A 17,938-nucleotide genomic window follows, 5' to 3' on the forward strand; every position below is an offset into this window, starting at 1 on the left:
CTTCAAAGTGCTGCCTCATTTCACCAGAGCTCTCTGAGCCCAGGGACAGCCCTGGCTGCTGTAACTGAGGTGCTGCAAAATCCAATTTCAGCCTTCATAGCATTAGACTTTGAAAAGTGTGTTGTCCTTTGACCCTTTTTGGCTTGTTCTGAGCCACTGGCTTGACAAAGTGTGTTTCCCCCCTCTTCTAGGAGAGAGAAGGGAGGAAAACTAGACTGTTACTGCTGGATTGAAGCTGCCACCAGCACTTTGTGTCCCCAGTTGTTGTATCCATGGGTACAGAGGGGCTGTGCTGTGGCCTGAGAAGTGCTGCTGGAGGCTGAGTGCTGTCTGTCAGATGGGTCTGTCCACCAGCCTCTGAGCAGTGTCATGTTGAAAACTATCTGTATACCCTGTCCTTCCTCTGCTGTGTTCCCATCAGCTGAACGACCCCAGCACATCCCTGGCAGAGCTGGGGCTGGAGCTGTGCTGGGGAGTAGCTGGGCATGGGGTTTGGGGACTTGTGTAGTGTTTAGTAGAGGAATGTTGCAGACATGCACGTAGCTGTGAGCATGTCTTTAGTAGTGACTGCTTTGCTCTGTGAGTAGCTCCACAGTAGCTTTATTGATGAGAGGTGAAAGGCAAAGCAGAGGTGATGGGATGATGCTTCCAGACTGGCTGAGGAACCATGAAAGTGGTGGGACCCTCACTAGCTTCATCTGACTGTCCCAATACCTTGGACCAGCAGTGGAGTTGGGGTTGGGGCAGGTGGGTGCTGCTCTAGGGCTCATCACCATGGAGGGACTGCTCTGCTCCCTTGACACCAAGGCAGGAATCCCTTGGGTGCCAGGAGTGCTGTCATAGTGTGTTTTGTGGCAGTGAGCTCTCACACTGGGGCCCAGGCAAGCAAACAATCTGCATCCATCTGCCACTGTTAGCAGGTTTCAGCTCTCAGCTCTGGGCTATAAATGGGCCTCAGGGACTCTTCTGTAAGAGCTGAGCTGGAGCCTTTGGCCACAATGCTTAAAGACAGCAGGTCTGTGCCTGCTGCAACTGGAGGTGTCTCAGATCTGTGCTCCAAGTGTGCTGACTCCTACAGGTGCCTGTCTGGAGTGGGAACTCTTGGGAATTTCAGCCATCTGATTCAGCTGAAACCAAGCCAGAGGCTGCCATCGATGCAGTTAGGCTTGGTGACAGCACCTGTGGCTTATAAAAGTTGTAGTGACAGTTAGATGGTCTCATCTCTGTGTAGACAGGAGGCTGTTTCGTGGAGATAGAAAGAACCTTTAGAGTAGTAGCATCACAGTAGTTAATATGCCTGTTCACAGTGCATGGTGCTTATTAATTGTGTGTAGAGGCACCCTGAGGGTGCTTGGAGCTGTGTAAGGACAAATGAAGTTCAAAGCCCTTCTCTAGAGGTTTTATAGGCTCAACCCAATCCCCACCAATGGCATCCAGGCTGAATGGCTAATCCACAGGGTCTCTATGGAAGAGGTTCTTCTTGCCAGGTCCTGGAAAGGCCTTTTGGGAGATGATGGGACAGAAGGTTTGCTATGTGAGAAGTTGAGAGTGGGTGCTGCATTGACTACAGTGAGTTGTTGACACAGAGTGTAGAAGGACACCTGATTACTGGCAGCACTTGTGCCCTCAGCAGTGGCTGTTACACCAGTCACCACGTGAGCACTTACACAGTGTGTGACTCTTCCATGTCCCATTCAGCCACTGTCCCCTGGGGCTGTCCATTGGGCGTGAAGAGCAGAGCAGAGCTCACTTTCTGCTGCATCCCCAGACATCCCTGCCCTGGGCAGGAGCTGGTTTTGTAACACCCATCGATTCTCTGTGTGTGCAGTGAATAAAAACACCATTCTACCTCTGGAAAGAGCCACTGTGATTTCTCAGACTCTAAATGCTGTAGCAAAACCCCTCAGACTTTTTATATCGAAGAAAGGAAGTCATTCAGAAAGTTCTTCTTGAATGAGGTTCTCACAGGGCCTGAAGAGTTCAACCTCATTTCATATTTGGGCATTTCCTCCTTAGGCTGAGCCCTGGGAAGCTCAATTCATCCTTGTCATTTTTTTCCTCAGGAAAAAAAATCCATTGTCTTCAGGGAAGTCTTTCACTGAAGTGAAGATATCAAGACCTGGTCCATAGCCATGTGAGAAAGAGAACACTCTAGCACAGGGCTGCCAGAGATCCTGATCTTCAGCAGGTCAGTGGAAACCAGAGGCTCTTGAGACCTCCTGTAGTCGGGCCATGCTTAGAAACAGTCATATTCCAGCCAGGGCTGAACATCTTTCTGGAAAAGGGTCTCAGCAGCATAGGTCTAATAGTGAATGTTGTCTCTGTTTTTTTTGTTTGGCCCACCTCTCTTCCTCTGTCCCAGGCTGCTTTAAATCAATCCTTTTCATCTTCTCTTAGGTGAGTTCTCTCATGTCCTGCTGCAAGGGATCTAAATGGCTGCTGGCATATCATGAGGGCTGGGTCATGTATGTTGGGTTAGCTCCTGCTTCCTTGTGACAGCAGGCTGAATGTCCCAGGAATGGGAGGACACAGACATCCCCACCAGCCCTCGAGGTGCCAAGTGCATTCCAGGAGGTTGGACAAATGCTTGGGCACATCTTCTCCCAGCTCAGCCTTTGTTGTGCTGCTCTTTTGGGAGGAGTTAGGTCAGATGTGAGACTCAGCAAGGCCATTCATTCCTCACAGCCATAACCACCTCCTGCCACTGTGTCTTACCTAGGGTTAGGCTCCAAACAGTAATTAAACAAGTCCTTAATCTTGCAGGACACACAGGAAAGGAGTGAGAGTGATTTGCTACTAACTATGCAGCTGAAATCTCAAACTGATGGAGGTGGAGGCTCCACACAACCGTGATGGAGGCACATCCACCTTCCTTTGTGGATGAGTAAAATCCTGTGGTGGGAAGGACCCACCCTGGTACAAAGTGTTGTCAGTACTCACTGTGTCTTTCCTACAGTGAATCACTTGCACTACAGCTGAATGTTTGTCTGTTCCCATTCTTTCTTTTGTCCTGGATTTACTTTGTGAACTGTATTTGGTCTTGTTCATTAGGGCTTCTAGTGTAATGTGTGTTTTTAGAGCAATAAAATGTGGCAACTTTTTATATAAAATACCTGGCTCTGCCTCTTTTACAGTCTTGGAGTACACAAGACTCATCTGGGAAGCTGCAGACTGCTGTGGGCCCCTTGTCACAGTCCTGGCCTGCCTCTCCCATCCCACCTGCCAGCAGCTCCCTTCTCCATAAATTAGGGCAATATCTTGCAGTTGAAGGCAAAACTGTTTTATTCTTGCAACTACATGATGAGATTTTGCCAGATCTGCTCCAGCTGTCACCTCTGCTCCAGCCAAACCCTCAGGCTCTTCGGCTGCTTTGGTGGCTGCTGAGCAAAGGACATCCATGGTCTCCTGTCTGCAGCCATACCTTTATTTTCCAGGACATCCTTATCTCCAGCCTGGCACTGGTCACCTGGTCCCATCCCATGGGTTGACATGTTGCCCAGAGAGCAACAAATAGTGTTGAATGATGGAAAGAGAAGGTAAAGTTCCAGTTGGCAACTTCTACACCCAAAGTGAGATGATCATTGCTGCCTGTTCCTGTCCCATCGCCGTCACAGAGAGCTCCAACCTCCACCTCCAGCAGCACAACAGTTGCTTTGCCCTTGAGCCTGTGGATGATGAGCCCAGCACAGCAGATGATGGGAGCTCCTACCTCATGAAGGACCTCCGACCAGTCCTGAAGAAGGCCTCGATCTGTTCCAGGGATCTGCCTTTGGTTTCGGGAACGCAGCAGCCTGTGAATAAGATGTTCCCAGCACTGATGACAGCAAAGAACAGGAAGGGCACCTCGAGGCCAAAGGCATTCTGGAAAGTGGGACAGAAAGCAGATGTGAGCTGATGCAGAGAGGGTCTGACGAGGAGCTGCTGGACACACTCCTGGGCAGTACCCACCACAACAAAGAGGAAGGACTGGGTCAGGGTGAAGGCTGTCAGCCAGCTCACAACAACACAGAGGCCTGAGGCCACCCCACGGGCTTTCAGAGGGAGGATCTCCGACATCAGCAGCCAGGTGATGGGGCCCCAGCCCATGGCATAACCTGCAGGGCAGGAGGGAAAGTTATTGAAGATTCAAAGCTCCTTGAGGAGTGCAGAAGAGCCCTGTGCAATCCTGCTCTGCAACCCCAGCAATCATTATCCCCCCATTCATACTGTCAGTCCTCCAAGTGATACCAGATGCCATCTTTCTTGGTCTTCCAGGTACATCTGGCTTCTTGCCACCTCCAAACCCAATCTCCTTGCCCTTTTATTTCCCTGTCTCAGTTGAGAAACATCTCCCCTGGTTGGTACCCAGTCCTGTGATGAGGGTCCTTGGTGCTCTTGCTTTCTGCACTTACCCATTATGAAGAACATGGTTGCCAGGAGAGGGATGAGGGTGATGTAGTTTGTTGGAGGTTGGTAGGGCTCACCAGGGTCTTGTTGGTAATGGTGTCATTGTGATAAGCTGTCGTGAAGTGGATATAGAGCCCCATGGTCAGGTTGGAGACCAGCATGACACCAGCTGTGGAGAGATGCAACAGCACAGTGGGAACAAAGGGTGAGTGATCCCTCCATGCCAAGGACTGAGATCCTGGGAATGCCTCTGTTCAGAAACAGAGCACCACCAAAGGAAAGAGACCTCCCCCTCCCCCGAGTCCCGTAGGGCTGAATTTTCCACTCCTTCACATTTGCAGAGCTCCTGGAAATCCTTACCTTCCTTTGCACAGCTGTGAAAGGGAGACATACCTGATACAAAAAGAAGAATCTTCCTCCCAGCTTTATCCATTGACACGGCAGCGATGGCCACTGAGAACAGACGTACCAAGCCAACAAGAGCTGCATCATACTCTGGTTTCTACAAAAAAACAGCAATGGGGAAGCTGAGCTGGAACAGGGAAGGGACAAGTTCCTACAGGTGCTGCCTTGACCTGACTGATGATTTGGCCAAAAACTGTCCTCCTAGTAAGAGACTGGAGAAGACAAGCCTGAAGCTGAGAGGAGAGCAGGGAGTCAGTGGGGCCAGTCCTGCTCCCCACCTTCATGCAGCCTCTTGCAGGACAGGTGCTTGGCATTTGCTGCCAACCAGGTGCTTTAGAAAAGGCTTCAAAGTTGGGGTCTTATGTCTGTAGGGTACATGGAGCATTGGACAGCCATCACTGCAGCCAAGACAGCCCGAGCAGGGGCTGAACCTCAGGGCTCACCAGGATGACAGCTGTTTTCTTGAATATTGACTGCAGGTACACAAGGATGCAGGTGACACCTGAGAGCTGCTGCAGGAACCTCATTCCCCCTGCGATCAGGATGGGCTTGTAGATGAAGGGGTCCTTGATCTCAGCAAAGGAAACCCGACGGCTCTGGAAGGGACAAAGCCAAAAGGCTGAAGTGATACCATCTCTGGGCAACACTGAGGCACCAAGAGAATGGCTCAGGAGTTGCCCAAAGGATGGATTTTGTATTTTCATGTTACATTTCTCCATGCTGGTGTTGAGCTTCCTCACCTGCTTCCTCATGCTGTCCTTGATCTGCTCATATTCCTGGGCATAGTCTGTGTCACTGCCACGCAGCCAGCACAGCGACCTCAGGGCCTGCTCATCCTTCCCCTGGGAGAGCAGGAACCGGGGAGAGTTGGGCATGAAGCAGAGCAGGAGGACCATGGCAAGGACAGGCACCTCCCCAGCGACAGCCAGCCAGCGCCAGTCCAGGACCAGCCCTGCCAGAGCAGCATGGTTAGGGGGGAAAGCACACAGGGATGGATGTCCTGGCCTTGCCTCCATATGGGTACCACAATAATTAAGCTAATAAATCCAGCAGGAAAAAAATAATAATGATTGAAAGAAGATTTTGCATACATTTTCTTCTAGCCAAGCAGCATTTTCAGCTGTATGATAGGGGCAATTCCAGCAAGCTCTCCCAAATCTGAGAGTTCCCAACCAGAATCCTGAGAAACCAGGACACATGCTGGCAGGAGGTGTACATGCAGGTAAGTGCATGCTGCCCTTCAGCCCTGATAAACCTCAGCAGGACCCGGGTCTCCAGGCATGGTGATGGCCATGTGTTCATGTGGGTTATGGATTCATCCCTCTGAGCACACACACACCAGTGCAAGGTGCACATGGGTGACCCTGTCCAGAGCTCCTTATCACACCTGAGGTGGAGAGTACGAGGGGAAGAATCTATCAGCTCGCTGAGACAGTTGTTTATTTTCAGCTCCCCTTCCCTACAGTCTCACTGAGGGTTTCCTGCCCTCCAAACACTGAGATACTTGCCCAGTGCATACAGGATGAGGGAGCCCAGCACTGCCATGATCTGAGGACAAGCACCCAGCATACCCCTGACCCCAGGGTGGGAGATCTCCGAGATGTAAACCTAGAGAGGGACAAAACACACTTAGCAGAGCTGCAACATCCAGCTGTCACCCCACAAACCTGCCCTCTGTCATCCTGCAGTCAAACCCTGTGGCCAGGGGAAACCCAAACTGTTGGGAAATTGCCCTCTTGGGGTGGAGACTTGACTGGTCCAGTGTCATGAGCTGGTCTAGGGTGGCAGAGGGGACAGTTCCACTTCCCTCCCTGCCCCAGCACGGAAGAAGTGCTCCAGTGGCATGGTCAGACTCCGTTACTGGAAAGATGTGCCCTGGGGTTACTCAATTCTCATCTTCCCCTCTGCATAAAACATGAGAGTGGTGTTTGGGAGGAAATAAGTGCTGGGAGGAGCAGGGCTGGGGGGAGGACCTGCCTTTCCTTTTCTGCAGACAAGAATCTCCAGCATCAACAGGCTCAACTCAGGCTGGCCATGCCAGGGCTGCTAATCCAGAGCATAGAATCATAGAATCAACCTGGTTGGAAGAGACCTCAAAGATCATCGAGTCCAACCCTATCATGGTTACTAGGCCATGGCACTAAGTGCCACATCCAGTCTCGTCTTGAAAACCTCCAGGGATGGTGAATCCACCACCTCCTCGGGCAGCCCATCCTCCCCATTGCCAGTTGCCCAGCCACAGCCTTAGAGCTCTGCTGATGCCTCCAAAAAAGAGACACTCCAGGCTCAGCTACAGCACCACAGCATCTCCCACCCTGCAATTCCCTGCGAACTCCATCCCTTGACACGTTACCGGGATGGAGGCAGATGTCACACCGCCGGCGTAGCCCGTCAGCACACGGCCCAGCAGCAGCATCCAGGCCCCCTGGGCACTGGCCATCAGCACATAGCCCAGGGTGGAGGGCAGTGCTGAGAACATGATGCTCAGCTTGCGGCCCAGGCAGTCATTGAGCAGCATGGTGCTGAGTCCCCCTGCTGCAGCTCCCAGCGTGAACACCGACTGTGGGGCACAGAGAGGGGCTGTGGTCAGCCTGGGCTCCCTCCACACACCCCAGCAGGGACAACCCAACTCCTTACCCCAAACCAGGATGCTGTGTGCCCATCCAGCCTCAGTGCAGGGTTGGGGTGAGCCTCCAGTGCAGGGATGACGGGTGATGGGTAAACGAGGGCAAAGCCGAAACTGAAGTTCCCCAGGACAGCAGCGAACACGGCCAGGTAGAGCCTCTTGTTGTGGAGGCTCCTGAGGGAAGGGCAGAGAGAGATGGATGTGTTGGCTGCCCTTACTGCACCCAGCAGAAGCTTAATCTCTGTCCTGCTGCTTCCCCCAGCCTTTGTCAAAGTTCTTGTGACACCCGTGGAGAGATTTTCCCAGGGAATGTCCCAACACAGCCCTAAGCCCATGGGGTTTCTCCAAGTTCCTGCTGCATGGCAGGTGGTGAGAGCCTGTTCCCTGGGCACCACCGATGCTCTTCTCTGCCTCAGGCTGTTTTCAGTGGGCTCAACAAATCAAGAGAAGCAGAAGCTGGAGCTGGGTGGCACCACAATCACTGGCAACCAGTTCATCCTGCCAGAGCAAGGAAGAGGTTCTTTCAAAGCCCCCAGCAGGATCTCATGCCCCCATGGGACTGGATGCCCCAAAGCACACACACCCATCACTCTCCCAGATGGTCTCATGCAGCACCACACACCTGGGCAGCTCAGAAACAGCAGCAGTATGAACCAGCTCTTCCCCCAGCTCCCCCAAACCCAGTGCCCTCAGGATGGAGAGCACAGCCCAATTTTCAGCCCACCCTATGGCCCCAGCCTGGCCCTTACTGCAGGTACTCCTTGTCAAGCCTCCTGACAGTGCTCTTGGGGAAGGTCTGATATGAGGAGCTCGTCTTCCTCACGAGGGGCTCCCGTGCACTCGGGTCCATGGCCGTGGTTGGTGTCTGTTGTGGTGCTGCTGTGCTTGGGGCGGGTGCTCAGCGATGACGATGGGGAAGGGGAGGAAGAGGTAACTGAAAACGAAAGGGAAGAGGTTGCCTGGTCTTGCCTAATCAGAGAAATCTGTGCCTCATGAGCTCATGCCTGCTGCCCCTGGGGAGGAAACTGGGGGGGCCGGAAAACCAGCAGGAAAAGAGCCACGAGGTGACAATGATGCCCTGCAGCCTTCACCCCATGCCTGCCCAGCCCTATTGGCACCAAACCCCTGTCACTGCAGTGACACTTGCAGGGTTGATCCTTGTAGAACTGCTTTCACCAGTACAAATGTCCCTTTGCTAAGACCACCTCTCTCTCCTTGAGGAACTGGTGCCAGTTAGACTGGCCAAATGCTGCTTCTATTTACAAGAGTAAATTGCATCTGTGTGAGCTCCTGCAGCCACCCTGGAAAAGGGTTTTCAACATAGACCAGAGCTGAAGAAGAAGAAACCACGGGGAGATGCACATGGAGTGGGCACAGGGAGCAGATGCTGAGTATGAAGAGTGCTGATGAGGTTGGAAAAGGGGAGAGTGGGATGTCTGCCACACTGGGTGCAGCTCTCGGGGGTCTCTACTTGTCCACATGAGCCTTTATCCCTCACCCTGATCCCCTCAACTCCTCAGAGTTCTGTGGTCAGTGTGCTGAGACATCTGCAATCCCTGTAGGGCTGTAAAGTCCAAACTCATCCTGTAGGAAAAGTGTGAGTTTGGACCTTGCTGGCTTGAACCTACTGGCCAAAGCCACTTGGATTTAATTAGCAAAAGATATATTTCCCTAAACTGCTGTAATGCTCTTCTTGTTTCCATTATTCATCTTGGTCCCTGGTGTTTTTGGCACCAACTGGATGGTTTCTGCACATCCACACCTGTGTGGGAGCCCCAGTGAAGCTTCAGCATCAGCCAGGACTTGCTATGTCTTCCCTCCGTGCAAACTGGTTCCCCTTCTGGAACCACCAAGTGCTGCATTTAGTGCCTGATTGGTGCAGGGGATTTACAGCTGACTCAGGCACTTGGGGCTCTGATGTCTCTGCAGGAAGAAAGGTCATGGACTGGGAGGACTCCAGGTTAGATCATCCAGAAAATTTCCAGCACTGTGTTGGTCCAAGCAGGGATGTCACAACAGACCTGGAGCTGAACCCTGTGCCCTGGGCTCCCCCTCCATCAGCAGCCACCATCAGTCACTTCCCTTGCATCCACTTTGCTCCAGGAATCTGGGCTTGCTTCTACTACATGGTTTTGTAGCACCCTTCCTCTTCAAATTCCCCAAGGCCACTCATTGAGAAAATTATTCTGTATCTACTCTGCCCTTCTAGGTCTCAGGTGTTTTCCCCGAATCAGATATACTGAGTCTGCAATGCCATATTTGCCCTGCTCCACCCCACACCAGCTGCCTTTCAGCCCTATGATAAGCTATATAAAAGGCTCCTCAAAGTAAAGTGTGGTAGCAGAGAGAGTGGAGAGCTGCAAGGTGCTGCTGCTGGGGCTCATCTGGTAAAAGGCTGAGGATGAAGGTTCTTGCTGGGGAACGTGGCTGCAAGGTAAGGGTTTTGCTCTTTTTCCTCTCTGGTCCTTGTTTTTGCTATAAGTATCAGTAAAGAGCAAGAAGTGGCCTTGCTGGTTAGCTATTCCTGGCTCTTTTCATCATGGTGCTCTTTGGCAGCAGTTTTTTGTGGACTGTGTAGGGTCCCACCAGCTCTCAGAGAGGTTTGTTTGGTGAGTTGTGGTCCTTGCTGGGAGTGATATTGCTTAAAGCAGTGGTGTGAAACTGGTGTTGCTTTGTCTGTGGTGTGCTCAGGGGTGTGTGGTGTCAAAGACAAGGGCTGAGAGCTTCCTATTTGCAGAGGCAGAAAGGGAAGTTGGGAGAGACTGTGTCCTGCTGGGGTGTGAGGAATTGGTGGCAGTGCTGGGTGCTGAGCCAAGGATTTGATTCTCATGCTTCTGATTTACAAAAGCAGAGATCACTGAAGAATTGTCAAGCCCATAAATGTGCATTAGGTGGTTTTGCAGTATTTATCACACAACTTAATTATCAAGGCTTTCCCCTGAATAGCCCTGTTTGTGTTAGGCTTTTGGAAGGAAGCAGAGTGATGCAGCAAAGGCTGGAGGAGGTGGGTGCTGTGTTTCCTTGGCTGGGAGAGGTGTTAGGATGGGGCTGGGACCCTGTTCCAAGCTGGGCCATGTCCTTGGCACATGGTTGCTGCATGCACCTAGAATCATAGAACCATAGAATATTCTGATTTGGAAGTGATCTACAAGGATCATTGAGTCCAACTCCTGTTCCTGCACAGGACAGCCCCAAAACCCACACTTGTCACAGACCTTACAGAATGATGCAGTATCCTTCCTCAGCCTGAAGCTACTTGGACATGGGACAGAAAGCAGTGTTCAACCCAACCTTACCCCCTCCCCACTTATATCTAGGGAGGGAAAAAGCATATTGGAGGGGAGTCTTGAGCCAAAGCAGTTGGATCTCCCTGAAATGTGGAGGGTTATCCAGATTCTGTGCAGATTTGTCAACTGCTTCAAGCAGGAAATTACTTTGTGTCTTGAAAAGTCTCCAAACACCTGTAACACTGGGAAGCACTGAGGAGCCAGGGCTGAGCCCTCAGGCAGGTCTCAGTGTCCCCTGAGGGAAGTGAGGTCCCTCAGGTGTGGTGAAATGAGTCCCCACACCACATCCTTGCTCTGCCTTATGTGGTTTCTTTCTAAAAATGAAGTGTTGGCAAGGAATAAAGCACCTACCACCTTGTCCCTGATACACATCTCCCTGGGGACTGTCCTGACTTCTTGTTGATCCTACCAAAGTGCACAAGGAGAGGGTAAAGTGAAAGAAGACTGTCAGCAATGTCTCTGGTGGGCTGTGCTTGGCCAGTGGCATGGGGAAGGGGTTTCTGTCCTACTCTCCCCTGTCTGCAGCAAGTTTCAGGGCTCCAGGTGCTGGAGGGTGAATCAGAGAGGGATGAGCTGCCCACTTTGGGAACACAACCTGTGGCTGATTAAAGGGCAATCTGGTTTCGCTGAGAGCTGTTGGCTGCCTGGGCTGGAGTGATGCATTGCTAAGGCTCAACAGGACCTTCTTCCCCCTCTGACAGCTGTGAGATAGATCATGAACATATGCAAAAAAATCAACAGCATCAAAGACACTTGGCAACTTGACTAACCCAATTCATAAATTAATTTCTATTCCTCTTGTAAGGGAGAAATCAGTCACTCCTTGAGGCTATTTGTCTCTATCTCTCATCTGGCCATATCCTTTCATAAATCTTCCTGTGAGTCTGAGCTGGTGATTGCTGGGTCAGGGCAGCCCTGGGGCCAGTTTTCCCTGGGCTGGGACAAGGATTCTTCTCTCTGCATCACCCACATCCCCTGAGGCTGGAGCAGAGCTGGTGTTTTGCAGCATGGTACTGCTCTGTGGGTGGTTTTGGGGAGTACATGATCCCTGTTGGGGAGACATCAGGGCAGTGCAGAGGTGTAGTGAACCATCTCCTTGCAAAACACTTTGCAGAGCCACACACAGTTGTGGTGACTTCTGTGGGCACATGGAGGGAGGGTGAATGCTTGGTGGGGACTGGCACCACACTGGGTGCACCCCTGAGGCATTGTGCTTGTGGATATGAGGGAGTCTGAGCTTGGGAAGCATTTATGGCTGCTCCTCCTGCAGTTTTCCAAGCCCCCATGACTTTGCAAAGCAGTGCCTGCCCCCCCAGCTCCTGATAGGCATTGGCACCTGGATCCCAGGTTAGCTTTTCCAACCAGTCAGACAAGACTCAGCTCTTCCTTGGCTGTATCCCTCACCCTGCTCTCCCTCAGAGAAGAAAATCACCACCTTTCAGGCTGCCATCTGTTTATTTTGTTGGCCTCAGAACTTGCTGAAATGTCTTTCAATGGATGAAGGAACGCAGAGTAGAAGAACAGAGCCTGGCAGGCTGCATGGTGAGTGGAAAATAGGTTTTTTTGGGACTTTCTGGAGTTTGAAGGCCTGATGATGGATGTGCATGCAAGGGTTGGTAATGGCTTTGTAAGTATCCAAACACAGAGCAGAGGAATAACTGCCTAATAGACTGAGAAGTGTGTGTCAGACAGGATCCTCTCTGCTCTGCTCTGGTGCTGAATGATGGAGTGCTGCAGGGCTTGGGAGCAGAGTATGGGTTTAATGTCTTGGAAAAAAGGTGCAACTGGCTTTGAAAAAATATCAGATACCTGCTAGGAATGTGTTGGAAAAGGCTGAATCTTGCCTCTGAGCCTGGAGCTGCCTTGCCATGTCTGCAGTGATCTGTGTGATGGGCTCACAGGGGCTGTGGCTCTGACTCTCTGGGCAAAGCTGCTGCTCCCTGTGCCTCCCAACTCTCCTCTTGCTGCCTTCCCACTCTGCTCAGTGTCCAGACCCACTGACGAAAGTGATGGGTTTATGTGGAAATTTTGTGGGGATAAATATTTGCTGGGTCAGATTGGGATTTTTCATGTGCTGTTTGGAAATGACATTCCCAAACAGAATTAGAATTTCCCATTGAGGGTATTTGGGTTTGGTTTGTTTGTAAGTTAGAAAGTGGTGAGTTTTTGGGTGTTTTCTGGTAGCCATGCAAATGGAAGAGTTGTTCATCCCACCATAGGAATTTTGGTGTCCCACTTCCAACCTGGCTAACCCAGGAACCAGGATGAGCTGGAAGATGTGTGTGTGTGACCTTCAGTTCTGTGGTTTACCAAAAGTAGGATAGTTTTACCTGCTTGTGGGGCTTTTTTTCAGGTCACGTGAATTCTTGTGACCCACAAGTTCCAGTGCTTGTGTGAACAAGTGAAATTGAGGCAGTGGGTAAAAAGGGGACGTGGGGGCAGATCACAGGATTCCGTGCCATGCGGTGGTCACACTCCTTCTGGAGCCTGAATTTCCCCAGGGCTGTGGTGGCTCCTGAGAGGGGGAAGGATACAGCCAGCAGTGCTTGGAGCTGGTCCCTGGTTGTCCTTGCATCCTTAGATCTGTGTCTTGCCTTGCTTGAATGCTGTAGTTGGGACCATTGGCAATGTCTGTGGGAATCCATTCCAGCCCTGAAGGGCTGAGGGAATGTCTCCAGGGCAGGTTTGAGGGGATGGTGTTATCCCTCTCATGACCTGATGGCTTAGGTGTGACCTGTGACCTTGAGAAGATGATTCTGCCATCACTCAGCTCACATCCAGGACATAGCCACAGGGCTAAAAATATATGCTAAGAACAAGCACAAGAAAGTTTCCTTTCTGAAATATCCTATATATCCACAGGCACTAATGAGGATTTTGACACCCTGTAATGGCTGAGAGGTGAGTAGATAAATAAAATGACTTTCAAGAAGATTTTTTTTTTTTTAATGCTCTTTTTATGGTGTGTCCAGTTGAGGTTCATGAGCTGTTGGGACAGGGAGATAAATAAAATGACTTTCAAGAAGGTTTTTTTTTTTTTAGTGCTCTTTTTATGGTGTGTCCGGTTGAGGTTCATGAGCTGTTGGGACAGGCTTTGGAGTAGGGATGGTTGTGATACTACAACCTGGGGTTTTTTTGGATCCCCTTCTCTTGCCCATTTCTGCTGGGTATTTTAAAGCAAAGTTACTTTTTCTTTGATGGCAAGGACTGGATTTCTTTACCCTTGGGACACAAATCTCCCCCCTAAATTCCTGAGAGCTGCTGCCTGCTCCTTCCTTGGCTCTGTGTGGGTTTTGCCTGTTTCATATGATTTAAAAAAGGGGAAAAAAAAAAAGGGCAAAACAAAACATATCATTTCCTTGATTTAATGTGAGCCAATTATGGCTCACAGGCTGTTAACTTCATCACCACTTCTTCCAACAAAGACCTTGGTAAAACAAACCACCGCGCCGGGACCTGCCGTCGGGTTTGGCGTGTGACTGGCAAAGCCTCAGCTCGAGCCATGGCATTTCATCCACCTCCCCAGCTGGAAAAAAAGCCAATGGCTCTGTCCCACACATGCCCGCTAAAATATCCCTCCACTTGTTGTACATCTGCTGACGGATACCAACTGGAAAGGAGATTAGGGCTCAGACTCCTGCGCTGGGCTGTCTGCCCCTCCTAATGAGGAACAGATTGGAGCCCTCGCCGGCGCAGGAGTGAGGCACTGCTGCCTCCAGCACCCGGAAAATGGCAAAATCAGGAGGTCTGGGGAGGCTGGTGCATGCCAGGGCATGGGCCAGAGTGACTGAGCTGTGCCAGCAGCCAGGCAGAGCCTAGGCTGGAGCTGAGTGGGGTCTGCAATGAGCCCATGGGATACTGTGTTTGGGGCACCTGAGCTGTGCATGTTTGCAGCGAGGACTGGCACAGGGTACCAGGGATAGAATCATAGCATTTTAGGGGTTGGAATGGACCTTAGAGATCATCTAGTCCCTAGGCAGGGACACCTCCCCACTCGACCAGGCTTCATCCAGCCTGGCTTTGAACACTGCCAGGGTTGGGGAAGCCACGGCCTCCCTGGGCAGCCTGTGCCAGTGTCCCTTATAGTTAACAACTTTCTCCTAATATCTAACCTAAACTTCCCCTCCATCAATTTGAACCCTTGGTTCACACTCCAAGATGGGCAGCATATGCAGCCCCATAGGCAACTTGGCTGTGGGGGATGTGTCCCTGTCCCCATTCTGGGTCTGGGAGTGAGGGCTCCTTCTGTTTGGCAAAGCCTTTTCCACTGGTTGGTAGGATGGGAATTGTTCATAAATGATTTGCCTCACTGAGAGTTTGGGGCCTGCAGGCTCTGGGTGCCTTTGCTTAGGAGGATGATGCTCTCTTGGGTTCTGTGGGAATTTCATGCTGTGCATCACCTGCCAAGAGCTTGTCATCACTGGCTCAGCCATGGGATAAGGGATGGGGACAAGTGATGTTCCTACTGAGGCTGTGACAGGCAGGTTGGTGTCCAGCTGCCCTTGATCTCCAGAGAAGAGTGGGAGAGGAGCAGGATTGCTGCAGTAGCCTATAAAAAGGCAAAGATGAGCTGTGTTTCCCATACAAGGCAGAATGGAAGGCAGCTGCATCCTCAAAGCAGGAGAATAAGAAGCTTCTTATAAGCCCATTTTTGCTGGCACCTTTTAACCTGTTTATCCTGCTGACAGAAGCTCTCGTGGATGAACTTTGGAGTGAAAGCAGAGACCTGAAAACACATTTCTGCTCTGCTGGTGATCTGTAAATGGGATAATCTTGTTACAGCCACCTGTTAGTCCTGGAGTTAATCTTGAGTATTCCTGGGAAGATACTAATTTATTTTATTGGCATAGCAGCACTCTGCCCCATGATCCCAGAGTGTCCCCAACACCCCAACCCTCGATTGCTTTCCCTTTTGAGGTCATTGAAAGTGACACTAAATACCTTCAATTGCTCTTAAATGTAAGAAAATTGAAGGGGTTTGGAGCTGAAGATGCACCAGGATTTTATTCAGTGGCCTTTGGGCCAAGCTCTATATGCACTAGGAAAAAAATATTTAAGCATCTTCATGGCCTTGAGTTTCTCTGAGTTCTGTGACTAGAGAGAGGAGAGAAAACCCCAAGAATGTGTCCCTGCCACAGGGGGAAGACTTACTGCCAACCTGTGCCCATGCCATGGCCTCAGCTCCTTTTCCTCCCCAGGAAGGGAAGGAAGCTTTGCTGCAGCTCCTCTGGGGATTTTATCATTGCACTTTTAAACCCCACACGCCGCGTGTCCCCTCCAGCCCCTGAACTCTCCCTCACCCGCCACAGGTAGGGGCGACCCCTTGCTCCCGAAATTAATTTCCCTTGGGAAAGCCTCCTAAGCCACTTCTACATCCCTCTGCCCCCCGGGGACCTAACGGGTGAGCCAGACCTTGCAGGAGGATGAGACGGGAAAATCCAGGAGTAAGAAGGAGCAGCGATGGGATGTGTCACCCCTGCTCGGTCCCTGTCTCCTCCTGGGAGCTCCCTGGAGCTTTTGGGGGTCCTGAGCCCCTGGGGCTCTGCCCATGTCTGGAGGAGCTCATGTGAAAGCCATTAAAAGCATAAGGAAAGGGAGCACGACGGTTGGGAATGGGTTTTGTTTGGGTTTCTAAAACGTGCGCATGAAAACACTGTGTGGTTTTCTGACAAATTTGAACCAGCGCTGCTCAATCCGCTCCAGCGCTGCTACTGTTGATCTAGCAGACTGTAAAGCATTTATTGGAGTTGCTTGAGGCAAACTTAAGCATCTGTGGAATAACAAGTCCAGGAAGTAATTGCATCCACAAGGAAAATATTTTTATGTATAATTCAGTGACCCATTTTATAAACATTGCGGTTCCACCTTGGACTTTTTTTTTTTTTATCCTTTTTTTTTTTTCTTTTTTTTTTTTTTCACCCACAGTCTTGCCTATCTGAGCGTCTGGGGTTAGTGATCCATGCAGGGCTGGGTTTGGTGGCTCTGTGTTTGGGGTATGGCATGGTACAGAGTGGGAGGTGAAGGGGAAAACCTCCTGCTGCAGGGGGATGGGGTCTGGCTCTGAAGGTGGCACCATGGTGGGGGGATGTTCTGGAAAAGGACAGACAGTGTGGATTGCTCCTGCTGAGCTTGGCAAGCACAGAGGAATTGTTTCGGGGCAAGGGCTTTTCTTTCTTCCTCAGCAAACCAACTTTTACGAGAAGATGAGTCACTTCCAGCCTGGGTGGCACAGTGCTCGGCGCAGAGCTGGGGAGCTCTGTGTCCTCTCTTTGGGGTTTTTTTTGGCTTTCATTTCCAGTATAAATGCACCCCCTGCCCCATGTTTCTCACCCCAGGAGTTCTGTCTGCTCTCACAGCTGGAAGGAGCTGTCACACAAAGGTGTTTTGTGGGGGACTGAGCTGTCCCCTGGCAACCTGGACATTGGAAGTTTGGGGACTGACATTAAATACAGGTGTTTAAGTGGCTGACATCTTAAAGGAATAGATTTTCTCTAACAGAATTAAAGTTATGGTGAGATAAATCTGTGATAAATCTGTATTAAAATTGCACTTAGCTTTTGTGGGGTTAATATTGAGGTGTTTGTAGGTGTGTTGGTACCTTAGCTGGGGGTAGAGTTGTCCTGCCTGGAGTGGAGGGAACTGATAGCACTGAAGCTCACCCTACTTTCTCCTGCTTTGCCTGCCATGGATTTGTTGGTATGTTTATCCCTTGGGTGGAATAGAAGTCTGACTTGGGCTGAGTAGTTACAGGCATATGGGTGCTGTGCCATGAGACCAATGGGTGTCTCATGGGTCCCCATCCTCACTGTGGGGAAGTGACCAACCCCCTGCCCAGTGTCTGTGCTGCTGGGATGGACCCATCACCTCCCATCCCAGCTCCTGCCCTGCTGTCTGTCCCTGTGCACAAGGCATGGCTCAAAGTCAGGCAGGGATGAAAATCAGAGGCTGAACCTCAAGTTGGAGGTGCCAGGTGGAGCCTCCCCTGCTTTTCCTGTTGCTTCCATTGCCCCCAAACTGCTGTGTCGTGCTTAGGGAGCAGTGATGCCAAGGGCAGCCACAGCCCCAGGGCCAGGCCCCCCCTCTAGGAGGGAGAAGAAAACAAAACAAAACAGGCTTGGAAGTAAATATTATCTGAATATAGAGGAACGCGATGTTTCTTTGTATGGGTCTAGAATTTCTGCCTTTTAACAGCTAACCTTGACTCAGCCAATATCCACAACATGCAGCTCTGGCC

At 50.9% G+C, this 17,938-nt stretch overlaps 1 protein-coding gene across 1 annotated transcript; it reads right to left on the minus strand.

Annotated features, from left to right (window-relative positions):
* Window positions 1–3,705: 3,705 nt before the first annotated feature.
* SLC2A6 (solute carrier family 2 (facilitated glucose transporter), member 6) lies at window positions 3,706–8,267 on the minus strand. Its single transcript, XM_009082113.1, is given in 11 exon segments — window positions 3,706–3,861; window positions 3,949–4,094; window positions 4,392–4,448; window positions 4,451–4,555; window positions 4,780–4,888; window positions 5,235–5,387; window positions 5,532–5,743; window positions 6,300–6,399; window positions 7,145–7,351; window positions 7,429–7,591; window positions 8,167–8,267. Coding segments are annotated over 11 exon segments (1,509 nt in total).
* Between the last annotated feature and the right edge of the window lie 9,671 nt (window positions 8,268–17,938).

This window comes from Acanthisitta chloris, unplaced genomic scaffold (assembly GCF_000695815.1).
Source record: "Acanthisitta chloris isolate BGI_N310 unplaced genomic scaffold, ASM69581v1 scaffold19959, whole genome shotgun sequence".
In the NCBI taxonomy this organism is placed as follows: domain Eukaryota; kingdom Metazoa; phylum Chordata; class Aves; order Passeriformes; family Acanthisittidae; genus Acanthisitta; species Acanthisitta chloris.